This window comes from Antennarius striatus, chromosome 7, assembly GCF_040054535.1.
Source record: "Antennarius striatus isolate MH-2024 chromosome 7, ASM4005453v1, whole genome shotgun sequence".
NCBI classification, from domain to species: Eukaryota; Metazoa; Chordata; class Actinopteri; order Lophiiformes; family Antennariidae; genus Antennarius; species Antennarius striatus.
Genome location: NC_090782.1, coordinates 24,210,543 through 24,234,043, shown reverse-complemented (window position 1 = coordinate 24,234,043; position 23,501 = coordinate 24,210,543). Strand labels below are relative to the sequence as shown.

At 48.1% G+C, this 23,501-nt stretch overlaps 4 protein-coding genes across 15 annotated transcripts; 3 read left to right on the top strand and 1 right to left on the bottom strand.

The window, feature by feature from the left end:
• Positions 1-542: 542 nt before the first annotated feature.
• lrrc39 (leucine rich repeat containing 39) lies at positions 543-3,092 on the top strand. The gene is made up of 8 exons (XM_068319004.1): positions 543-672; positions 857-1,086; positions 1,401-1,509; positions 1,583-1,739; positions 1,822-1,958; positions 2,137-2,282; positions 2,359-2,511; positions 2,652-3,092. The coding sequence occupies exons 2-8, from the start codon at positions 959-961 to the stop codon at positions 2,845-2,847; spliced, it is 1,026 nt and encodes a 341-aa protein (XP_068175105.1). The 5' UTR covers positions 543-672; positions 857-958; the 3' UTR covers positions 2,848-3,092.
• A 57-nt stretch (positions 3,093-3,149) lies between these two features.
• Positions 3,150-6,399, bottom strand: trmt13 (tRNA methyltransferase 13 homolog). Of its 3 annotated transcripts, none has more exons than XM_068319002.1 (11): positions 6,023-6,399; positions 5,521-5,567; positions 5,374-5,440; positions 5,232-5,291; positions 5,015-5,107; positions 4,846-4,902; positions 4,337-4,540; positions 4,095-4,167; positions 3,946-4,020; positions 3,488-3,860; positions 3,150-3,385 (listed from the first exon to the last, which is right to left on the bottom strand). In XM_068319002.1, exons 1-11 carry the CDS (start codon positions 6,170-6,172, stop codon positions 3,205-3,207), a joined length of 1,380 nt encoding a protein of 459 aa, XP_068175103.1. In that variant the 5' UTR covers positions 6,173-6,399; the 3' UTR covers positions 3,150-3,204. The 3 variants fall into 3 exon arrangements, with proteins under 3 accessions (XP_068175103.1, XP_068175102.1, XP_068175104.1); XM_068319001.1 differs by having other exon boundaries at positions 4,846-4,952; positions 5,038-5,107; positions 6,023-6,386; XM_068319003.1 differs by lacking the exon at positions 5,015-5,107 and having other exon boundaries at positions 6,023-6,391.
• Positions 6,400-6,668: 269 nt separating this feature from the next.
• map1sa (microtubule-associated protein 1Sa) lies at positions 6,669-15,687 on the top strand. 2 transcript variants are annotated; one of them, XM_068318994.1, is made up of 7 exons: positions 6,691-7,141; positions 9,214-9,315; positions 9,690-9,772; positions 9,947-10,087; positions 10,215-13,185; positions 13,793-14,007; positions 14,087-15,687. In XM_068318994.1, exons 1-7 carry the CDS (start codon positions 6,982-6,984, stop codon positions 14,240-14,242), a joined length of 3,828 nt encoding a protein of 1,275 aa, XP_068175095.1. In that variant the 5' UTR covers positions 6,691-6,981; the 3' UTR covers positions 14,243-15,687. The 2 variants fall into 2 exon arrangements, with proteins under 2 accessions (XP_068175094.1, XP_068175095.1); XM_068318993.1 differs by having other exon boundaries at positions 6,669-7,141; positions 13,793-15,687.
• A 376-nt stretch (positions 15,688-16,063) lies between these two features.
• On the top strand, positions 16,064-23,144 carry palm1a (paralemmin 1a). Of its 9 annotated transcripts, none has more exons than XM_068320527.1 (10): positions 16,064-16,139; positions 18,829-18,871; positions 19,148-19,228; positions 19,819-19,946; positions 20,058-20,121; positions 20,415-20,436; positions 20,515-20,580; positions 20,966-21,031; positions 21,466-21,597; positions 22,262-23,144. In XM_068320527.1, exons 1-10 carry the CDS (start codon positions 16,135-16,137, stop codon positions 22,834-22,836), a joined length of 1,182 nt encoding a protein of 393 aa, XP_068176628.1. In that variant the 5' UTR covers positions 16,064-16,134; the 3' UTR covers positions 22,837-23,144. The 9 variants fall into 9 exon arrangements, with proteins under 9 accessions (XP_068176628.1, XP_068176626.1, XP_068176627.1 ...); XM_068320525.1 differs by having other exon boundaries at positions 20,957-21,031; XM_068320526.1 differs by having other exon boundaries at positions 20,509-20,580.
• Positions 23,145-23,501: the final 357 nt, after the last annotated feature.

Genomic DNA, 23,501 nt, shown 5'->3' with positions numbered 1-23,501 from the left:
TCAGATCAGGATCCGGGTCTGATGGATCCTCCTCCGGTTCCTCTTTGGATCTTTTGGTGACGTCTGTTTCCCAGATCCAGGACCGGGTCTTCATAACGTCGATCAGCTGATCCGGATTCTGCCCCCCCCCCACCCCCCTTTGCTTCTCCTGCCGTGTGAAGAACACGCGGTGTTGGCTAGATGTTACATGAGTGTTTGTTTGTCTCACGTTTGTTTGTTTATTTGAACACTATTTCCTGCTTTGTTTGTGTTTTTAGCGACAGATTAAATGTGGGGGTGGGAACAAACGAACTCCTTGCATCCTGGTGAATAAAGTTGTAGTACAAAACCTCCAGACGACTTCCTGTTTTCACTTGAAAAGACTTGACACCAAACAAGGGAAAAAAATTACCCAGAAACCCTAAAAACATCTCAGTGGTCCTTTGAGGACGTTCAGGAGGAGACGGACTTTTGGATGTTTTCCCTCAACATTCCGAAAATTTTCCATCTTATTTATAACGATCTGCTGCTCCTGATCAGACTCAACATAACTCACATGCCTGATGTTCTTTAAATAGTCATGTGACTGAGCATTGTGAGGGCCGGGTCACGTGACCCCGGGGGCTAAAATTAACCCTCGGATCTGAGGTCAGGTTTCAGCAGCATGGAGGACCGCTGCCGCGTCGCATCAAGGTGAGAAACGATTTACTGCAGTACGTCTGAGTACTACTGCAGTAGTACTAACAGGAAGTACAGGTGGAGGACAGCAGGATCGACCAATCAGAGAGCTGTACTAGGATACCGCGCCTCAATGGAAGTTATTTTATGAAATTTGAATCTCAAGGATTATTCTTTTCTTTTGCGATGGATGCGACAGGATGGTAGGACGGAAGGCGTGGCTCCAGGTTCGAGGTCAGAGGTCATCCTAGCCGTCCGCCCGTGCGCTGTGACATCACACAGCTGACTGGAAGTGGTCGTCATGGTGGGTGTGGTGGCGTGCAGCTCAGTGAGCGCCATCAAAGCCCTGTGGGAGACCAGGATTCAGACGGTCCAACGGGAGGAAGAGGAGAAGAAGAAGAGGACGACGAAGGGCGGAGCCACAGGGAGGTCAGACTCCACCCGCTTGGCTGACAGCTGATGCAATTGGTTGCGGTGTGTGTTGTGTGTGACATCAGCGCGATGATGTCACCGAGGCGTTGAGTTTGTAATTATTTTTGAAAATGGATCTCAGAGCAGCGCTGAAGTCAGGATAGCTATGCTAGCTTAGCTTAGCTTAGCATGAAGACTTGAAACCAGCTCTAAGATAAACCTTCCCTGTTCTGTACTGATTTATTTGTTCAAATCAAGATCTTTGGGGGGGTGGGGGGGTCTCTTGGAGTCCTGGCCCGTTTCCAAGGTAACGCCCCATTTTCCTGCTTCAGACTGAGCGTTGGCCTTTGGGAAGACCGGGCGGTTCTGGCTCGCCTGAAACAAAAGCTGCAGACCGAAGACGGACGCCTCATCCTGCGAATAGAACAGGAGGAGTGGAAGGTAACGTCTGCCGTGGAGGGGGACTCACCTGACCCGGACGCCGGGTTCACTGATTCATCTTTAACTCCACCAGTCGCTGCCAGGCGGTCTGGTTCAGTTCAGTCAGGTCCAGGAGTGGCAGATCCACCGGACCGGGCTCCAGAAGATCCCTCACTTCATCTCCAACTTCCAGAACCTTTTGGTCCTCGATCTGTCCCGCAACAGCGTCACAGAGGTCCCCAAGCAGATCGGTGAGAACCTCGACTCAGTTTCAGGTTCACGTTTCATGTCCTGCACCACGTTGAGTTCTGATGTCCTGGTTCTGGTTCTCAGGGAAGCTGACCCGGCTCAGAGAGCTCCTGCTGAGCTACAATAGAGTCCAGTCTGTTCCTGAAGAACTGAGCGGCTGTGAGAACCTGGAAAGACTGGAACTGGCCATGAACCGGGACCTGAACCAGCTACCAGACCAGGTACAAACCACGACCTCAGGTAGGACCCCCACTGGATCTAAAGACGCAAACCAGATCCCAACTGATGCTTGAACCAGACCAGGATGGACCCCTGAACGCCGGACATTCTTGATACCCTGAGACTGTATTCAGAACCTGAACCCAGTTCTGATCCGAGGTCCTGTCTTGTCTGCATCAGCTGAGGAACCTGACGAAGCTGCAGCACCTGGATCTGTCCATGAACGCCTTCACCTTCATGCCGGACTGCGTGGTCGGACTGCCGGTGCTGGAGTGGCTCGACATGGGAGGGAACTGCCTCAGGTGTTTACCCCGGGACATACACAGGTACGGAACAAAATCTGTGGACACCGCCCCTTGAAAACCAGCCAATGAAAACAGCGGAAACGACGTTTGTCTTCAGGATGGAGAAGCTGCACACGCTGTGGCTGCAGAGGAACGAGCTGGAGGAACTCCCGGAGAACATCAGCAGGATGGCCAGTCTGGACACGCTGGTGCTCAGCGGCAACAGACTGACGGACATCCCCCCCCTCATGGAGGACATGTCTAACCTCAGGTGAGTCCACCGGGACAGGGGGTCCACCAGGTCAAGGGTCAATCAGGTCAGAGGGTCCATGAGGTCTGTTAACGTTTCTTGTATTTCCTTATGCAGTTGTTTCTGGGACCAATCAGATCTTTGTGTTTCTGTTGGAGCAGGTTTGTGAATTTCCGGGACAACCCCCTGACTCTGGACGTGACGCTGCCGTTCAAGGAGCCAAAGACGGAGGATGAGGAGGCAGAAGAGGATGAAGATGAGAGAGAAATGTTTGGTCGAGAGTTCATGCACCTCTACATCCAGGAGGCCAGAAAGAGGGCGTACGCTGTGCTCAACATGCACTGCGTCAACCGTTAGCATCAGCTGTTAGCATCAACTGCTACAACCACCATTAGTATCAACCGTTAGCATCATTGGCGGAAGTCAAAATATAAAATAAGATTGTTTTCTGGCTGAATGGTGACTTGTTCTTCACTACTTCTTGTTAGCCACAGCTGTTAACATCAGAGGAGACGACGAAGCCTCAACACTTTCGTACATTCACAGCTTTATTTTCTGATTTTGGAAGGTGACGGCGAACAGAAGACGAACACCAACGGTTCGAACGTTTGTGTTGTTTCGTTTATCGTGTGGTTTGAAATAAAATCGACAGAAAATAATTCAGTATAAATTTTTAAAAAACTTTCTTTGAAAGGAAAAAAATGTTTTGACGTCTCATGTGGACGAGGGCGAGGGGACGGCGCTCAGTAAGACGTTCTCCAGGGTCACCTGACTGCCGACGTAACGACTCAGTTTACCGGCGAACCCCCTGGTCTTCAGGAAGTGAAGTCTGCCGCCGTCGATCAGACGTTTACAGAGACGACCGACTCGCTGGCGTTCGTCTGGAGACAGAAACCTGAGGAGACATCAGATTCTTCTGCCCAGGTTCTTCCCTGTCCGGTGCTTTTGGTTCTTGGCCGTCAGGACTCAACATTTAACACAAAGGTTTATATCTTACCCGTTCACAACATCCGTCTCCTCTACTGGTTCGTGCTCCTCCTCGTCTTCCCTCTGATTGGTCGGATCCTGAGACAGGTGGTGCTGCTTTGTTCGGAGTCCACACGTGGCCCAGCTGGACATCCGACAGAAAGCCGAGAAATCTTCAGCGTTGAGACCTCGCTGCAGGAAGAACTGCTGGCCGACATAATGACGCCACTCGCACCGATGGTGGCAGCACAGCGCCACCGCCAGGCCCAATACCGGACCAGGACTGGAGCCCGTATCATCAGCTGATTCTAGATCTGACGGTCCTGAGGGCTTGAGGCGTTTTGGAGGCGGTTCAGTCCCCTCTCTGAGTCGCGGTGTTTCCAACAAACAGCGCAGAGCCAGATCTGGGGTCAGAATCAGAGTCTATAGTCTTCAACTTGCTGCTGAAGAACAGGTCGTCCTTAGAACCTGGTCTAGAACCAGACCTACCTGTCGCTGCTCCACAAAGGTGTTTCCCAACTCCAACCAGGGGGAGTTTCTTCTGAGTGAGCAGAGGGACTTTACCTGGAAGAACCACAGACTCGCGTCAGAAGACCTGAACCCCCTGGGCTAGACGTCGACCTCTCTTGGATTCTTACTCAAGTCCAGGTGTTGAATGTCGACCTGCAGCCTCTCGAACTGAACGCCGGCGTCCTGATGTTTCCCGTCCACCTAGACCAGAACAGATCAGACAACCATTCAAAGGCTCCGCCCTCATGGACCATCTGATCTAAAGACCAGATGGTCCATGATCGGTTGGGAGTTCTTGGACAGTATTGATCATGTGGACTTGAGGACTTGGTATCTCGGTGGTCTATGAGGTGTTCCGGTGTTTCCCTGCCTTGAAGCGGGTGGTGCAGCGCTCCACCAGTAGCAGCTGCAGGTCATCAAGGGTCTTCAGGTGTTCGGGGGTCTTCAGGTGGTCGGGGGTCTTCAGGGCTTCATGGATCCAGTGGGACAGCTTCCCCCGACCTGCCCCGAACTCCAGGAAGCAGCGGCCTCTTGCCAGCAGGCCCAGTGCCTCCAGGTGACCTAAGATAGAAGACTAGACACACCTGACAAGTGAGAGAGGAAAAACACTGAAGAGCCCACCTACTCAGGGGCGTGGCTAGTGAAGGTGTGTCCCCTCTGACCCCTTACCTGTACACCTGTTTAGGGTGTACAGGTAAGGTCAGGTATTGTTGGATGTAGTCAGGTGTAGTCAGGTGTAGTCAGGTGTGGTCAGGTGTGGTCAGGTGTGGTCAGGTGTAGTCAGGTGTGGTCAGGTGTGGTCAGGTGTGGTCAGGTGTGGTCAGGTGTGGTCAGGTGTAGGGATGTATGTCCAGTCAAATGTGATCTATTTTTAACTACCTGCTGCTTCAGGTGTTTGTGGGCGGAGTCTCCATTCTTTGGGTCGTTGAGTTCCTCCTGAAGAACAGGGTGAGACAGAACACTGTCTTCAACGTCACACTGCAGTCCTACAACAACAACAACAACAACAACAACATGGAATCAACAGGTGACACACACACACACACACCTGGTGATAATCGATGAACTCACCTTCGGCTGCAGACTTCAGTTTGTCCAGGAGCGACTGCAGCTGAGACCTGCTGCGTTCAGACAGACTCACCTGGCACACGGACAGCCGTCTGTTAGCAAGACTCAGCTCAAACTGTTAGCATGACTCAGCTCAAACTGTTAGCATGACTCAGCTCAAACTGTTAGCATGACCCAGTTTATCATTCAGACGTTACCTGCTGAAGACTCTCGGGTCCGTCTGCTGACCCCGAGTTGATGTTCTCCACGTAATAAACCTGCAGGAGGTCAAACAGTTTGTCAGACTACAGGCCGTCACCGCCAGCCACTGACTGATATGACTGTGGCAGTTTTCCTCACAGGGTGGGGTTTCTGTCTGGAGTTACACTTCTTCAGGTGTTTGTGCAGCTTGTCTTCACTCACGGTGCTGAAACACAACATCATCAGCTCTCCGTATCTCCCAGTCACACAGCCGATCAATAACCTCATTGATTACTAATGACTCACTGTTTGGGGTCAAGAGGACATACGATCCTTCTGCTGCTTCCCTCCTCCTGAAATTTAAAGATTTAAACTGTGACACAAATTCACCAAATATGGTTGCTTCCTGTTTGGTCAGTGTGGGCGTGTCAATCTGTTAAAGAATCTGAATTTTCAACTCTATTGGCAACAGAAAAACTAGGACTTGGTTTCAAGACACGTGATTGGATGAACATAGATATCCAAGTACCAACTGGAACACAGGACGATGTCGTCACGGTGACGTCATGGGAAATAAAGTCTGTCCAGACTTGACATGAATAAAATATCATGGATATTCTGACATTATTATTATTATTATTATTATTAGAAAGATTAGTTTGTGTCTCTGAATTGAAAACTAATTAAGTTTAAATCACGACTTCTGTCTGAGGAGCGGACTGCAGTCAGCTGTACACTTGTAATCGTGCTGTCTGTGTCCCTGAACTCACCACGTGTCCGTGAACTCACCACGTGTCCGTGAACTCACCATCGTCGCGTGTTCTCCACAGAACACCTTCCCTTTACCAACGATCATTTTACAGAAACGTTTCTTTTTCTCTACGAAGAAGCCACATCTGCCGGGCAAGGGGGTCGCCATGTTGGAGGACAGGGAAGCTGGTGACGCAATGTGATGCATTCAGGCGTTTACCAAACTGTAGGAATCTACAGAAGTCTTCAAGCCTCTCTCGGCTCATGCTTTTGGGTTCTCTAATATTTATTCTCTGTTTTATGATGCACCTTTTTGTTTTATTTGCACATTTCGAACATACAGTATCCCCAGATCCATTATGGACTGAATTCATTTGATAATAAAATTGCTTTCTAGATGTTCAGTACTCTATGTGAACGCAAGTTTGAGTGTGCAGCAGAGTGGCGCAGCGGAAGCGTGCTGGGCCCATAACCCAGAGGTCGATGGATCGAAACCATCCTCTGCTAGTTTTACAGAAATTTCCATCGGAATCAGTGAAAGTATTGATTCCTCTGATCTTGAAAATATCTTCAATAATGATATATTTATTATCTTTAGATCAGAGTACCTTTAGATTTCTAACACTCTTTCACACTAAACTGTAAATAATCAGGCGTATGTTGAATGTTTTCAACTATATTAGTTTATTTCGTGCTGCTTTACACGTTCTCGTAGAATTTCAAGTCATTCCACGGCTAAAAAAATTTCAGTAAAACTTAAACTTCCGCTTTCTCCTAAATAACAACTTTCTGATCGTGAAACTACTGAGATCATAAATCCCCAACGATTTAGATTTCTCCTAAGCGACAGTGAACGCCCCTTTCCTTCCTATTGGCTATGCTCTTTCCTCGCTTTTGGTCCTCCTCTCTGATTGGCTGTATCATGTGTCACTTAATTCGTCCCGGCTCATTTGACCACATTGGGGCGTAACTTATAGCTGTATCGGGTGACGTCACTACTGGACCGTCCAAACCGTGATGATGGCGGCGGCAGCAGCAGCAGAGTTGGGCGGCGGTCCTGGTTCTTCTCCGGCCCGTTCCTCCCGGCAGACGGCGGCGGACTACTCCCTGCTGGTGGTGGTTGGGGCGCTGGGACCGGCGGGGCTTCTGGAGCGGGTCCTCAAGCAGATAGAGTCAGGTGAGTCCTGGAAGAAGTTAACCGGCACCACAAACTCAAGAACCGGACTGCAGCTCGGGTCCACAGGGCGGGAAGTTAGCGGGGCCCTTCAGACTAAAAGCCCCGAGGTGAGGAAGAGCTCGCTGGTTCCGTTCACCAGAGCTGAACTTTAAGCGATGTAATAACATGTTTTTAAACTTTATACATGCACAAAGTGTTAAATTTACATTGAATTTACATTTCCAAGCATTAAAAGACGATTTTTTTACGCGCTGACGAACGTCAACATCAAGCTAACTTAGCCCCTCACCCGTTTCCTCTTTTTTTTTCCAACCACCTCTTCTGTTAGATCAACATTTATTTTAACGGATTGTTCCTGTTTCTATTCCGAACATCCACATTAACCCACCGCGGACTCTTGATGTTCCCGGTTTAAACCTTTTGTGGACTATTTGAAGGCATCTTTCTGGCAGCTGTCGTTGTTTTTGTGGTTAAATTTAGACGTGACGTCACAGGCAGGACGTCCTGTAAAGGTTCCGATCGTTTAAACTCAGTTTAAAGATGTCTGTGATTCGTTTGGGTTCGTTCACGTTTTTACGACATTGTTGTGTTTTTATTGACAGAAAACGTTCCAGGCGTAAATTAAGCGGAAGTTGAAGTTGCAGGAGTTTTAGTTTGTTGGAATAAAACGTTCGCGTTTCACAGTTTTAAACTGGAAACGCTCACAAATCGTCTTTAAAAAGAGTTTCAAGTACTCTTTCCATCTGGTGGGAAGTTTATTTTGAAATTCCCTTCCTACCGGAAGGTATTTTATTTTGGTGGGTTTCATAGTTTTTCAACTAGTAGTTCTTTTAAGCGGAAGTTGAATTTGCAGAAGTACCTGTTTGTTCGAATAAAACTGTCACTTTTCAGGGTTTTAAGCAGAAACTCTCACGAATCGACATTATAAAAGACTTTTCGTCGTTGTTTCAATCTGGTGGGAAGTTTATTTTGAAATTCACTTTTCCACCGGAAGTTACTTTATTATGGTGAGTTTGACTGATTTTCAATTAGTTCCTTTAAAATAGGAACAAACCGTTCAGTTGGACCTTTGTTCCAGCTACAGTACGTTTGTTCAAGATGGATTTGCAAATTAATTCAGTAGACCTAAACAAAGTTATACCAGTTTTAAGCGGACTAAAGAACTTAAGGGAATTAATCTTATGTGACATAAACATGTGACAATTAAATAGAAATGTACGTTTGTGTGTTTGACCCGAGGATGTTCTATATAAATGAATAATGGACGATTTCTACGCCTCCCCACCGCTGATAGGCTCGCAGGGTGGAGGGCGGTTTCTCCATCTGGTGTTTGGTGAGCTGGTGCGGTGCTGAACTCTGGTAATGACAGGGAGAATCAAGAGATTATGGTGGATATGAAGGTCTTTTTAAATCCCATAATAATCTTTCTCTTGTTTTTAAGAGTAAACTTGAAGCTACATGTTGACCTGGTTTGACGCCCGGTGGCGACCGGGCGTCAAACAACATTTAGACGTGGAATCAAGCGGCGGCGGTCGGGGGTGTACTTAGTGGCGTGTGGTGGACGCCGGTGGTCAGACTGCCGAGTCAGCACTGATTCACTAACAGGAAGTTCCAGCAGGGATCTGAAGTCACCCAGCGAACAAACAACAGCTGCAGCCGATGACGGCTTCCTGAAGCTGATTGGTTTTAATCAGAGCTGATCGATCGAGACCCCTGGATCAATAATGAATGAACAGAACAGCGAGAGGACAGGACCTCAGGAGAACGGATCTGCTGTGACGGAACACAAAGAATTTCTGCCTCCTGTCGGCTGAAACGCCACAGGAAGTGATGTTACTAAATACGAGCAGCTTCCTGTTTGCTGAGACGGGAAACATCTCCCAGATGGAGGTCGGTCGTGTCTTTTACAGACTTTGAACCAAACAGTGAACGCCACACGAGCCCGTGCTGCTGGGATGCGGGTCTGGAGCTCATTGCCTAGCGCTGATGCATCATGGGACGTGATGATGAGATAGAGTGATCAGATTAAAGTGTGTAACGTGTGTGTGTGTGTGTGTGTGTGTGTGTTGCAGGCGTGCGATGCTGGTCTGTGGATCTGGAGGTTCCTGTTCTGGACCAACAGCTCAAACTGTTTGTGTCCCGACACTCAGCCTTCCTGTCAGAACAAGTCCCAGGTAGGTGTGTGTGTGTGTGTGTGTGTGTGTGTGTGTGTGTGTGTGTGTGTGTGTGTGTGTGTGTGTGTGTGTGTGTGTGTGTGTGTGTGTGTAGGGTTAGAGACAAACGGTTGGTTGTCTGATAAGAATGTAGAACAGTCAGCTGACACTGCTGAGCAGCCTACACACACACAATGGAGCATGTTGATGTCTGATGTCATCAGATAGGAGGACGATCACCTTGACAACAGATTCCGTTCACTGTAGCAGTCACCATGGAAACCACATGACAGGAAGGAAGGGACTTCCAGTGGGCAGGTCAAAGGTTATCTGTTCAGTGCGTTACGTATATAGAAACAGTAACGCTAGCTTGTCTGTGATGTGTTTCCTCTCAGGGCAGCGGACGCTGCAGCACAGCGGAGACATCCTGGACACACAGGTTCTGGTGAACCCGGCTCAGGACTTCGTCTGCTCCGAGGTGAGAATTAAAGAGTCATCAAACTTTATCGATTCCCTTCCTCGATGACTCTGGGACTCTGTGTCCGAAAGAAAAATCACCCGTTGAATCGATTTGATCACATTCCTTCGCGTGGCGCCTTTTGGAACCGACTGAATCGAGTCATCTCTAATAGACGTGTCTCCTGTCTCACAGGTCCGGCGACTCGTCTGTGACTCGTCCCGACACAAACTGTTGATTCTGGCCGGTCAGTGCGTTGAAGACACTGGAGACCTGGTGTTGCAAACCGGCGGCTTCTCTCTCAACCACTTTGTTCAAATCTTTGCAGAGGAAGAGGTAAGAAGACACGTCCGTTCGGGAGTTAGCAACAGGTTAGCGAGACTAGCTTGGTGTCTTCTCTTTCACATCAAACATTGCTGTTGATATTCAGAAGCGTCGGTGGCGTGTGTTTCTGCTCCGGTAGGTTGGTGAGTCGTTGAGCTCTGCAAGCCCGGCGGTCCAGGCCAGCCTCACCCTCAGCTGTCCCAACTTTGGCCTCTGGAAGGCGTCTTTCTTGGAGAAACACAACCTGCTAGACTTCATAAATATCCAGATCAACCCTCCCCCTGTCCTTCCAGAAATGGAGGGTCTGCAGGAGTTTATAGAGTACCTCTCTGAGTCTCTGGAATCTGCTTCGCCGTTCGAGCTCCTGGAGCCCCCCAGCACCGTGGGCTTCCTGAAACTCTCGCGGCCTTGCTGCTACGTCTTTCCTGGCGGTCGAGGCGACTCTGCCTTCTTTGCGGTAAACGGTTTTAACGTCCTGGTGAACGGCGGCTCGGATCCCCGCTCCTGCTTTTGGAAACTGGTTCGACACCTGGACAGAATCGACTCGGTGCTCCTGACTCACCTCGGTGCCGACAACCTCCTCGGGTTCAACGCTCTGCTGCAGAGGAAAGTAGCCGAGCAGGAAGGAGACTCCGCCGGAGCTCAGACTGAAGAGGACTGGATGAAAAACCTCATCTCCCCTGAGATTGGGGTGGTCTTCCTCAATGCTCCTGACAGACTGAAGCTCATTGAGGAAGATCCCAGTGAGCTCCGGAGCTGTGACCAGGTGGGACTCACTCTCAGGTATTTACAAAGACTGGGAATCAAACCTGAACCAATCAGCCGGTCGGACGGACCCAGCATAGAACCTCTTATCTTGTTCCAAAAGATGGGAGTTGGTCGTCTGGAGCTGTACACGCTGAACCCGGTTTGTGGAAGCAATAATTTTGAAACCTTAATGCAGATTTGGCCAAACGGTGGATCAGATGTAAAAGGCTCAGATCTCCCGCTCCCATGCCTTGCTTCCGTTTGTGCCTTGTTAGTCTGGCACCCTTCAAATCCTCAGGAGAAGATCATCCGTGTCCTTTTCCCTGGTTGCACACCGCAAGCCAAAATTTTGGATGGACTTGAAAAACTGAAAAGTTGTGATTTCCTCAAACATCCTGCTGTTTGTTTGAAGGACATAGAAACATGTAAATCTGAGAAGCAACCCAAAAGAACTGAGAGCCGTGAAAGCCTCAAGGCCCCATCAAAGGATTTCAGACCCAGTAGTGCCTTGCAGAAAATTGGACGAGTAGATGCTCAAAAACAGGAGGTGAAAGCAAAGCCAAAGGCAGCAGTTGACACCGCATCGAAAGAGAAGAAGGATGTGGCGGAAAAGTCCAAACTTAAAGATATAAGCAAATCAAAACCGGTTAAACCTGCAGAAAAACTTGTTCCAAAGAAAGATGTGTCAAAACAAGAGAAGAAAGATGTGAAAAAGGATGAGAGAGGCCCCGAAATCGTTGTCAAGAAAGAAGAGAGTGTAGAGAAAAAGAAGGAGGTGCCAAAGAAGGAAACTGTAAGTTCAAAACCAAAAAAAGAAATAAAGACTGACCCCAAAAAGGATGGCAAGAAGGAAGTAAAAACAGAGGAGAATAAAGCAACAAAATCTGCTGATAAGGAAATGAAGAAGACAATGAGTCCAGGATCAGCAAGTGTAGAACAAAGAAAAGCTTCAGGCAAGGCTCCACTGAAAGATGGAACTCTTCCAAAGAGAGACACGGCAAATAAAGGGACAAAAGCTAAGCTAGGTCCAAAGGATAAACCAAACCCAAAGGGGGCAGAGGTCTCCAAGGTGACAACGCCTGAAGACGTGACGACTGAATTAGAAAAGCTTCGACTTGATGGAAATGGGAACAGCAGTCAGAACTTAGTCGGGAACTCTGGCGAGGCAAAGGCCGTTGAAGAGAGTCCAGAGAAGTTTAGATCCCTGGAGTCGGTCCAGGCCGTGCAGGTGAAGAGAACATCCAACAACCGACCGGATGACGTGATCTCTTTCCATCGATCTGCTGAAGAAGACGACCAAGGTGTGGGACAGGTGAGCAGTTTGAGCCTTGAGGATTACAAGAAGGTAGACTCTCATCGAGCCTCTGGGCTGAGTTCCCCCAAGGAAGGGTTGGACAATTCGTCGTCCTCCCAGGACAAAGCATCTAGTTTGTTGATGTTGGGTTCTTTCAAAGACTCTTCGTCCACCGGTACCTCCATGCCGGCTGAGGTTGGCTCTCCACACTCAACCGAAGTCGATGAATCCCTGTCTTGTTCTATCGAGCAAGTTCTTCCAACCAAAGGACCCAAAGTCTACTCCAATGGACTCGTTGGGGAGTCCGACCCCAACGCTGGGCTGGGCTCACCTCCGACGTCGAACCAAAACGGGCAATATGGGCAGGGATCAGAGTCGCATGTCCATGGGGTGTCAGAGCTCATCTCCGATGTTCCTCATGATGTGGACCTCTGTTTGGTGTCGCCTTGTGAGTTCCAGCATCAGCACGTTAACCCTGTCCCCGCCAGTGGCGGCTTGCCAGACATTGCTGACGACGACGACCGATCACAGGATCCGAGCAGCAGCGACGGCCCTTCAGCCTACAGCCAAGGAACTCCGCCCACATCGGTCAGCGACTCGCTCCTGACGGCCACGGAGTCCGACGCGCCCACCAATACGGAGGAATGTCCGTCCATGACCGGAGACGTGGAGTCCGACGATGATTTCAGTGATCAGTTCCTACCCGCTCACCCGCACAGTCACCCCGTTCAGCACTGCTCCCCCATGGGAGGGCAGCTGGCCTCCCACGACCCACCGCCAGCCCCAGTTAGAGACTTACCTCCTCTACCCCCCCAGCCTGGAGCTTGCATGGCTGACTCCGAGGCCGATGGTTTGAGCAAGAACCTCAAGAGCTCAACCGGCGCGACCAAGAAACCAACCGGTACCAAACAGAAGACCCCCTCTGGGGGGACCGCAAGCCACAACGCAAAAGCCAAAGCTGGCAGCTCCATGGGGTCGCTGAAGTTAACCTCCAGTCTCGACGCAAAGACGTCTACTCGAAGTTCACTAGGAGGCTCCAGGATAGCAGCAATGAAACCTTTGACCTCAGGTAAGAAGAGCCTTTCTAGACACGAGAGAAACAGACGTCGGTCTTAATTCACCTGGAAAGACTTTGCTTTTCCCATAACTGTTGTCATTCTCCTACAAAACTAACTAGGTTTTAAAATAACTAGATTTTGAACCTACTAACTAATCCTAGGTTTTAAACAAACTAGGTTCTAAACTAAATGGCTTTGGAACTAACTAGGTTTTGAACTAACCAGGTTTTAAACTAGTTCTTAACTAGGTTTAAAAGTAATTGTTTTTTGAACTAACTAGGTTTTGAAATAACTAAGTTTTAAACTATCTAGTTTTATGAACTAACTAATTAACTCATTAGATTTTGAACAAATTAAATTAAAATTTTTAAAAATGAGGTTCTAAACTAGTTTGGTTTTTGTACAAACTAAGTTTTGTACTAACTAGGTTTGGAACTAACTAGGTTTTGAATTATTATTTAACATAAACAGTGTATTTATATTTGTTATTATTTTTTATGTTATTGTTTATGTTTACACTGTATTTTGTCACTTTTACACCGATCCTGCTCGTGTGCTTTCAGTTGCCCCTTGGGGACTAATAAAGTTTTTTTGAACTGAATTCTGATGTCCTCTCAGCTCCCAGAGCTCCGGGTTCTGATGGTTCTGTGGTCTACGTGGACCTGGCCTACCTCCCGTCCGGCCGATCCTCCTCCACCGTGGACCAGGAGTTCTTCAGACGTCTCCGCTCCTCGTTTTACATCATCAGCGGGGACGACCCGAGGAAGGAGGGGGCCATGAGGAGCATCCTGGACGCTCTCCTGGAGGGGAAGACCAGCTGGCCCGAGCCTCAGGTGAGTCCGGTCCCGACCGGCGGGGATCGTCCGTCGGTGCTGCTTCCGCTGATCCGTTTCCGGTTCTACCTGTCCTCAGGTGACCCTGATCCCGACGTACGATTCGCTAGCGATGCACGACTGGTACCAGGAGACCCACGAGCGGCAGAAGCAGCTGTCGGTCACGGTGCTGGGCAGCAACAGCACCGTCGCCATGCAGGAGGAGACCTTCCCCGCCTGCAAGGTGGAATTCTGACGCCGCTTTGTCGCCCACAAGTTTCCACGCCGACCCAAATTTAGGAACGTTGCGTCCGATTTCATTTCAACTGAAAGCCCGGCCCACTTCCGATACTCCCGGCACGATCCACGATGTTAGTCTGAAGGAATAAACAGAAAAATCTGGATGAAGCGAGTTGAAGGAATGGTTTCCTCCACATTTCCTACACCTTTGGGACGCCGCTGCGTACCTCCCACCTGCTGGATCGCGACATTCAACCGACCTGCTAGCAGACAGTTAGCAGACGAGCAGACGGGATGTTAGCTTGATGTCCTTATGATGGAAATCAAAGATTTAATGTATTCGGTTTGTTTTATTAATATTAAACTTGTTTGTTCCACAGCAACTGTTAGCATTTAATAAACACAAACACAATTCATGCTAAAAATAGCATGCTAATGCTGAAAAGTGCCTTAAATCATGAAGATAAACAAGGTATTTAATTTGCGTGAGACAATCTGTCCAGTCCTGAATCCTTTTCTAGACTCTGTGAAGATCGATTGTGGCTCGTTTGGCATCGATGGACCGGTGCGTTTTAAACATCCGGGCACGTTGAGGTCAACCCCGCCGGGTCGCCAGATCCAGCAGGCGGGAACCGCCGCAGTGAGGTGTGAACAGTCACACGTTTTGGGGACCAGAACTCGAGGTTCTGTTTCGGGGCACCGATCCAATCGGGTCACACCTGTTTGAAGGAACTTCCGGAAACGTTCCACTTTTGTTCTGTGTTGATTATTTTTTTCCCCCCAAGTGAGTTGTTGAACATTGTTCCGGTGTGGCGTTAAAAAAACCAAACCATACATCGAGCTGTTTGATTTTATTCTCCTCACTCTTCTAAGCACTACATTACCCATGAGCCACTGCTGCATCAGAGACCCATCAGCTGCTGAATTCACAGATCTGGATTAATCCCACCAATGTAGCTCTTCATTTGGCAACTGTATGGCAGCTCTCTGATTGGACGGTGTGCAGCAGTGCTTTCTGGGACTCGTAGTTCTTTCAGATAATTTAAAAAAGAATCCGTCCACTCATATTATTTCCACGTGAGTTTGTTTTGTTTATTTAGAAGTGACGACTGAAGCCATGAAGATGAAACAAACATTTCAGTCTCGTCTAATTTATTTATTTATTGTTATTCTGTCTTTTGTTTCTACCAAACTTTTTTTTTTTTTTAAATTCATGTGTGGGTTTTGATGGGTTTGAACTTTGGTACGACTTCCTGTTCAGAGTTCCTCAGTTTCATCAGAAAAGTTTGAGATAGAGTTTCCTCCAAATCAGGACTTTCTTTTCATATTTTTTTTCTAATGATCCCTTCAGTTTTAATCGAACTGTTAGAAGCCACACACACATACACACACAAACACGCCCGTTATGTGTGTATTGAAACACTAATGATTCTTTCAATAAAATAAAAGGATTTCCTCGCAGAGCGTCTGCAGTGTGTTTCATTGCGTGTTGGCGCCCCCTGCTGGACGCGTCATGACTGACTTGAGGGGAGTGATTGATAACTGTATTTACATGAACTGATCGGCTCCATTATTTAAATGGAATGAAACACGTGACTTCACTGCTTTCGAATGTTTCACGCTGTTTGAGCCAGTGACGTCATCAGAGCTCAAACAAACTCTTAGCTGCGTCGTGTTTAATAAAGTTTTATGAAACTGAGGAGAAGACGTTCATCTTTTAGGAGATTTAATGGAGTTTTTTTTTTTAAAAAAAAGAAGAATTTGCCTGCCTCTCCTCCGTTATTCTCTCCATCTCTCTCTCTCTACCCCCCACCCCCCCGCTTCTCTCTCCTCTGGTGGGCGGGTCTGTTTTCTGTCTCGGATGTGGATCAGATGGTTCTGGTCCAGCGGACTGATCTGCAGTGAGAGATGGAGTGAGTACACTTTTATTTATTCTCCTGTTTTAGACGGGATGTTTTTTTGTTGTTGTTGTTTTTTGTGTGTTTAAATGTTTGTGATTATGACGTAAAATGTGACTAAAGTGAGCGTGCGGTGTCGCGTGTCGCCATTGTGCGGCATCAGACCGCTGAGTCAGGAGCTTCATTCCCGGGACAGCGGAGGGAGGGAGGAACCGGCCAGAACTGCACCAAAGTCCGGCCCGAATCAGAGAGAAACACCCGCAGTGATAGAGAGAGGGTCCGGTGAAGGGTCAGTGGTGGTCCGGGTCACCGCATTCCGTTAAAACACCCGAATCTGGGCGGAGGGTCTCTGCACTACTTTTCGTGGCGGAAGCAGAAAGAACAGCGCTAAACATTCATCAATAGGCAACACGGGCCTTTATAATTACATATTGATCAGGTTTTGTCATTGAGGACCTGATTTATGATCAGTAGGTAAAGCGTGACGCGTTAAGATAGAATAACTTCCGTCGTTCTTACTTTCAAAATAAAAGCACATGAACTGAAGTACACCCAGCAAAACATCAACCCTTTAAATCCAGTTTGACGTCAAATCACAAGAAGGGGTTTAATAAATTTACTCAACTAAAAGAATAGATGAAATGTGTAAAAGTTTTTTTAATGTCAATTATTTTTTCATTGATCACTGTTAGTTAATACTGAGATTAAATAGGATCACGTCCTGTTCTATCCTCTCCAGTAATAATTATGATGATCACTGCATGTGTGATAATAATAAAAAAAAATTCTGTTTTTTGTCACATGTCATGACCAACAAGGAAAGACTCAATAAGTGGAATCTAAGTTAATGTGAACAGAGTTTGAAACATTTTATTTTTAAAGGACTTCGATCCACTTCCTGTGTGTTTCCTTTAAAGGGGGGGGGGGCTCATGGCAAGGACACAGGTGGGTTCACTGCGTCTGGACTGATTTGAAGGCTTTTGTGGCTATTTTATTTTGGAAAACCAAACAGGAAGGTGATGCTTACGAAAGTACAAATAAATTCCAAACAAATTTAACATCTTAAAACTAACATTTTATCATCCGTTAATCCGTTGTTAATCTGAAGTCAATCTGGAGATCAAACAGGGACTCCGATCCTTGATTTAAACTGATCTGGTTCTGCACCAGCGAATGTCCTGCACCTGTACTGGTGAGTACTGGTGTATTCTGAAATGTACTGGTGTATTCTGGTGTTTACTACTGTCTACTGGTGTATTCTGGAATGTACTGGTGTTTACTGGTATATTCCGGTGTTTTCTAGTGTCTACTGGTGTATTCTGAACTGTACTGGTGTATTCTGAACTGTACTGGTGTATTCTGGACTATACTGGTGTATTCTGGACTGTACTAGTGTTTACTGGTGTATTCTGATCCATGCTGGCGTGCACTGGTGGACCAATGAGGTTTCGGATGAGGCGGTGGGCGGGGACAATGGGTGAAGCGCAGGATGTCTATGGGAGGAGGAGCGACCACTCTGAGATGCCGTCCGGCGCTGCTCAGCAGTCTGAACTGGTTTCCAGTGGCTCCAGTTCACACTGCGTTGTGTGTTTTTTCTGAGCTCAGATTGTCTGTTGTCGAGTTTGGTCTCCATGGAGACGAATCCTTTGAGTTCAGCGTCACTAGGACAAAACCTGAAATCTGTGCTGACCTCAGCGGGGTTCAGCTGGTCCCCAGTTAAAACCCTTTAGCAGCCAGCACACTGGGAACCAGTCAGCTCAGTGTCGGTTTGTTTGTCTTTATCCTCACAAAATAAAAGTCACTTTTAAATTAAATTCAAAATTTCTTTAATCGGTTGAACAATTTAAAACTATTTTATATTCACATTTTTATCGTTTTTAACTGGTAACTCCCAAACGTTGTGATCTGGACCCACTGGTAGGACGTCATGAGCTGTGGGTTGTTGTTGTTGTTGTTGTTGTTGTTGAGGGTTGTAAACAACACGGATGAGGTTGTTCATCCAAACAGAGGTGCTGGTGTAGAACTGGACTTCGTCAGTAGTCCGGTTCTTGTGGTTGTCCGTGTCACACAAAGCAGTCTCAGTCGCAGCAGGCTAACGGCTAGTGGCTAACGCATGTGACAGTCAGGCTGCAGATGAATGGCGTCTCTGTGACTCAAACGTCCAGAGGAGTCAGAGTCCAGACTGGATCTTCATCCCAGTCCAGAACATCTTTAAAGCTTCTAGATTTTATCTCCGTATGTGGATGATGTCATGTTGTGACACAATGACATCATCACACACCAGAGTCGGATCTGGACCCAGGTCGCATTCTGGATCTGGTGATCTGGACTCACAACAGAACTTCCTAGAGTTGGTGATCTAGATCTTGCTGGTAGTCTCTAGAATCTCTGATTGGAGGAGGTCCACTGGGGGCGGTCCTTATCATGTAGCTAGCTAGTTTCCGGTTAACATCTGCGCTACCTTTCTATTGGTCGGCCCGCTTCACTTCCTGTTTAACAATACTAGGTTATTGATTGGAACATTGTGGCTCCACCCCCTCCAACCTCAGACCCCAGGTGATTGGGCGGTCTGCTGCAGCGATGCAGACCTGACCGTTCCATCACTTCCTGTTTCTAACGGCGTCGCCGCTAAAGGGCGTGGCGTTCCTGTGAAGATCTAACGTGTGTGTGTGTGTGTGTGTGTGTGTGTGTGTGTGTTCTCCAGGGTGACTGAAGCGCTGTGTCAGGATCGGCTGCAGCTCCTCTCAGTAAGTCCAATTTACACGCCGCCTGTGAACGCACCGCCGTATTACTACAGACACACACACACTCACATATAGACTGTGATTACACACGTGTGTGTGTGATGTATGACCACCGATGGATACGGACACGCCCGGGAGCTCGCTAATGCACGTACTTTATTGATCCACACACACACACACACACACACACACACACACACAGACTCGTCTGCTTCCTGTGTAACTCCATCCCGCTTGACTCTCTCTCTCTGGTTGTTTCTGTTTCCCATGATGCCTCAGGAGAAGAGGAAATGGCAGGCCGAGGTGGAGAACAAAAGGCGTCAGCTGGAGGACGACCGGCGAGCGCTGCAGCACCTGAAGGTGAGGGTTCAAATCCCACCTGGGCCAACGTCAAGTCGTCCCGTTGATGATCGGTTTCAACCTGCTGATCCCTGATTGGCCAAATCAGAAAACATTAATCCCAGCTTTAAGGCCAGCCAATCAGACCAGGAATGTGATGATTGATAATAATCAGTTAATAACTGATGATATTAAACTCATCTGACACACAACCCCTCATCAACAGGTCAAAGGTCAATAAAAACGATATAAAGCCTACGAGGCCCTGGCAGGTGACCCCTGGGGGCCACGCTGCCCTTGGCGGCGGCGGCGACCCTGATCTTTACGAGGCGGCGAGCAGCTGCAGCGTAAAAATATCCGGAGCTGATCTCCGATCAGCCGCTTTTAACGCAGCAACGCCAGAAACGCCGCAACTTGTTTCGCTGCATTAAAATAAAATGGTATTTTTAACGCCGACGCCCACGTGTGGTCACATGACGCACACAGGTCATGTGACCAGAGTCTGGATGTAGAAATGTTGTTAAGCGTTCTGAACTCGCTGGAGGGATTATGGGAAGGGTCCCAACTGGTGGCTCCGCCCACTTTTTTCTGTACTTCCTGCTTGGGCGCAGTCGAAGGCGCTGAGGGAACGCTGGCTGCTGGATGGCGCGCCCTCTGCTGGACCGGAGCAGGACGACGTGAAGAAGCAACTGGAGCAGGACGAGGCTAAGACCCGGACCCTGGAGGAGACCATCAGCAGGTGTGATCTGGATCAGGGGGGATCCTGGGAGGGGGCGGTTCTGTTCGCGTGAACGGCCCCCGATGCTGATGGAACCGCCCACAATCATCGTTCTGCTTCTGTGTGTTTCAGTTTGGAGGAGGAGCTACAGCGTCTGGAGGCGGGGTCAACGTGTCAGACTGTAACACACACAGCAGTGAGTACACACACACACACACACACACAGACACATTATGTTACACACAGGTTACAGTAGTAAAATTACAGTAGTCATATTGCAGTAATGGGATTACACTAGTTCCTCTAAAAGGCATTCAGGACGGAGGCGGAGTTTGTTTCTTCAGAGCTTGTTTACATTCTGTTTTATGTAGGGGCGGGTCTTAAATCTGTTTGTGCTAACAGCTAAAACTCGGTTCCAGTTTTGACTCATTTAACTGGATCTTTCTGTTTCCTGTGGGACTAACGGTGACTTCCTGTCTGTGTCTACAGGTGTCGTCAGCATCAGTCAAAGGTGAATTTCTTCTTCTGTGTTTTTTTTTTTTTATGTCACTGTTTTCTGTCATCTCATTCTGTCTCTTATCAGCTGTAGAGGTCAAAGGTCACAGCAGCAACCGTCAGAAGGACATAGCTGCAGCTTCAGGTCATGTAGTTCAAGGTGAGACTGCTCAGATGTAATCAGATTACAGTGGCAGTTTTATAGTTACATGTTTTATACATGACAACAGTCAGATCCCAATAAACAGATTACATTCTCCAGACTAGTAATCTGATGCGCTAACGTCAGGTACGGCGCTAGCTAGCAGATGTTGTACTGTTACCTACAATGCTAGCTCAAGCTACTTCCGTATCTTAAAAGCACCAAAATTCAGTACTGGATTACTCTACTGGATTATAATCATGTTACTGTAATCAGATTGTAGTAATCAGATTACAGTCAATCTCAGTGTATCAGAAAGGAATCAGATCCTGATGACCTCATTGTCAGAGCTTCAGCCTTTGTCTCTGTACCCGCCTCCTTTCTTTCCCATGAGCCCTTGCAGAGGTCAAAGTTCACAAAGGTCCACGAATGAACAAACCGAGAGACGTGACGGAGGAGATGAAGAGAGGTGAGTCACGGGGGACAGACAAACAGGCGGAGCCGCTGACATCATCAGTCGGCCTAGAGCTCTGATTGGATACTTCAGTCCACAACAGCCGCACACACAGATTGGACTGAACTCACTTCCTGTTTTCTTCGCGTCACATCATTTCCTGTCCCCCCTTTTAATATTCGCCTTGAAGACGAGACGATCGCGATCGTCTGTCTGTCTGTCTGTCTGTCTGTCTGTCTGTCTGTCTGTCTGTCTGTCTGTCTGTCTGTCTGTCTGTCTGTCTGTCTGTCTGTCTGTCTGTCTGTCTGTCTGTCTGTCTGTCTGTCTAACATCAGATTTGAACTTGTTGTCTTTTGAACTAACAGAATTGTTTTGTGTTTGTGTGTATATTCTGCGTGTGTGTTGACCCTTTGTGACCCCCCCTCTATGCCCCGCCCCCTCCTCTCCAGCCATGTACTCGGTGGAGATTAAAGTGGAGCGGGACAAAGTGACGGGGGAAACCAGGGTTCTGTCCACTAACACCACACTTCCTGTTGACCTCTCTCACCAAGGGGTCAAGGTTTACGAGGACGAACGGAAAGGTGACGTCAGCAAATTACTGATGAAGCTATCCTGAGCCGAAACAACGGAACAGCAAGAAACGATACGCAGCGGCTAGTTTATGTTTAGCATCAGCTAGTTTATGTTCTTTACCAGCTAGTTAAGGTATAAACCAGCTAGTTTGTTTCAAACCAGGTAATTTGTTTCAAACCAGCTAGTTTATGTTGGAAACCAGCTAGTTTATGTTATAAACCAGCTAGTTTATGTTCTAAACCAGCTAGTTTGTGTTGTACGATAGCTTTTCTTGTGCCCCAGTTTCTCATCATCAGTCATTGATCGTCCAACCTGAATCAGCCCAGCAGAGGACAAACTCTCACAACACTCTTCCTCTCTTACCTCTTCCTCCTGCTGCATGTTTCTAACAAGAACGCTTCCAATCACATGACAAAGTCAAAGTCAGCTGACAGTCAAACCAAAACACAACAAACAAACAAACAAACAAACGTCATCAGAGTTCAGTTCAGACTTGAAGGAGAAGGAAGAAGCTCTCCTGCAGCTGAAGGTCTGGCTGGGAGTCCAGACGTTTGTCCAACCTCCCCTGGTTTGTGGTGTCCAGACGTTTGGTGGAACGTGACATCACAGTCAGCTTCTGGTGGTCCTTCAGCTGGAGATCAGGTCCTGATTCTGTATCCGTCTGTCTCCTAGTGGTCCATGAGATGAACGGTGAAGATGGCGGCCAACTGCTCAGCTCCTCCGAGGTGGAAGAACTCATCCACAAAGCCGACGAGGCCTCAGTGATGTCACAGACGGGCGCCACAGTCACCTCCCTTCCAACAGCGGAGGTCCAGGAAGAAGACCAGCAGCTTCCAGGACACCAACTGGAGATCACTGGGTTGGAGGCCAAACCGGGAGGTGACCCCGGCGTGGCCGAGGCCAGCGCGGAGAATCCCATCACCATGGTGTTCATGGGATACCAGAACGTGGAGGACGAGGACGAGACCAAGAAAGTGCTGGGGCTGCAGGGGACGGTGAAGGCGGAGCTAGTGCTCATCGACGACGCCGACGATAAAACGTCGCCGGTGGAAGGGAAGGAGGAGACGAGCGTTGAGAAAACACCGCTGTCTCCGCCCGTCTCAACTGCTCCGCTGGTCTCCGCCAAACCTCCAGAGGCGGCGGTGGGGAGTAACGGGGAGACGGCGGGGGAGGCGGGGGAGCTGAAGGGAGGAGCCGTGGTGATAAAGAAAGAGAAGCAGCCATGTAAGTGCTGCAGTATAATGTGATCCTGCAGGGGGCGCTGTATTGAAATATATAATAAAACAAATATATAAAGGGCAGAGACTTTCAGGACAAAGCTACAGGAACTAAACACCCACTGCCTTTGGCCCCGCCTCTAACAACAAGACATCATTTCCTGTTTCTTCCTCCTGTTTTCTAAAATCTTTCTTTACCTGTTTCTGTTTTCTGGAAACCTTTTTACTTTTGTACTCCTCATTTTTTTTCTGTCGAGATGCCTCAAAGCATCTGCTTAGCATTAGCATTAGCATTGGCCATGCAACTTTAACCTCCGCTCTCTCTCTCTTGACATGATATAAATTATTGGATCTAAAATCCTTTTAGAGTTGTATTTCTTTCCTAAGTTTGACTCAGTGATTCTGTTTTCGGAGTCTCTTCTAAGGTTTGACCCATGTCAACCGGCTCCTTCCACTCAGGCTGATCCCGGGTAGAGACACGTAATCCAGCCAATGGCATCCGCTCTCATTATGTCATTGTCATGACCATAGGCGAGGTTTGGGATGTAGATCTAGAGGTCTGGACCACCGACCAGGTCGACCAGATCCGCACGCGAGTCCAGTTTCACAGCTTCTTCGTGGTTGAAGAAAGTAGAAAAAACCTTGGATCCACAAATCGTTTGGCCCCAAAATGTAATGGGTTCTTTCCTAGACCC

What these genes read in the sequence shown, in the direction of transcription:
- lrrc39 (XM_068319004.1), top strand. Translation starts at nt 959, where the DNA reads ATGGTGGGTGTGGTGGCGTGCAGCTCAGTGAGCGCCATCAAAGCCCTG. An exon ending in TTACCCCGGGACATACACAG is followed by an intron (nt 2,283 to 2,358) that starts GTACGGAACAAA and finishes GTTTGTCTTCAG; the next exon opens with GATGGAGAAGCTGCACACGC. An exon ending in GAGGACATGTCTAACCTCAG is followed by an intron (nt 2,512 to 2,651) that starts GTGAGTCCACCG and finishes CTGTTGGAGCAG; the next exon opens with GTTTGTGAATTTCCGGGACA.
- trmt13 (XM_068319001.1), bottom strand. Translation starts at nt 6,172, where the DNA reads ATGCATCACATTGCGTCACCAGCTTCCCTGTCCTCCAACATGGCGACC. An exon ending in TGTCCTCTTGACCCCAAACA is followed by an intron (nt 5,441 to 5,520) that starts GTGAGTCATTAG and finishes GTTGTGTTTCAG; the next exon opens with CACCGTGAGTGAAGACAAGC. An exon ending in ACTGAAGTCTGCAGCCGAAG is followed by an intron (nt 4,953 to 5,037) that starts GTGAGTTCATCG and finishes TTGTTGTTGTAG; the next exon opens with GACTGCAGTGTGACGTTGAA.
- map1sa (XM_068318993.1), top strand. Translation starts at nt 6,982, where the DNA reads ATGATGGCGGCGGCAGCAGCAGCAGAGTTGGGCGGCGGTCCTGGTTCT. An exon ending in CCTCAAGCAGATAGAGTCAG is followed by an intron (nt 7,142 to 9,213) that starts GTGAGTCCTGGA and finishes TGTGTGTTGCAG; the next exon opens with GCGTGCGATGCTGGTCTGTG. An exon ending in AAATCTTTGCAGAGGAAGAG is followed by an intron (nt 10,088 to 10,214) that starts GTAAGAAGACAC and finishes CTGCTCCGGTAG; the next exon opens with GTTGGTGAGTCGTTGAGCTC.
- palm1a (XM_068320524.1), top strand. An exon ending in AGACTGTAACACACACAGCA is followed by an intron (nt 20,122 to 20,414) that starts GTGAGTACACAC and finishes CTGTGTCTACAG; the next exon opens with GTGTCGTCAGCATCAGTCAA. An exon ending in GACGGAGGAGATGAAGAGAG is followed by an intron (nt 21,032 to 21,465) that starts GTGAGTCACGGG and finishes CCTCCTCTCCAG; the next exon opens with CCATGTACTCGGTGGAGATT.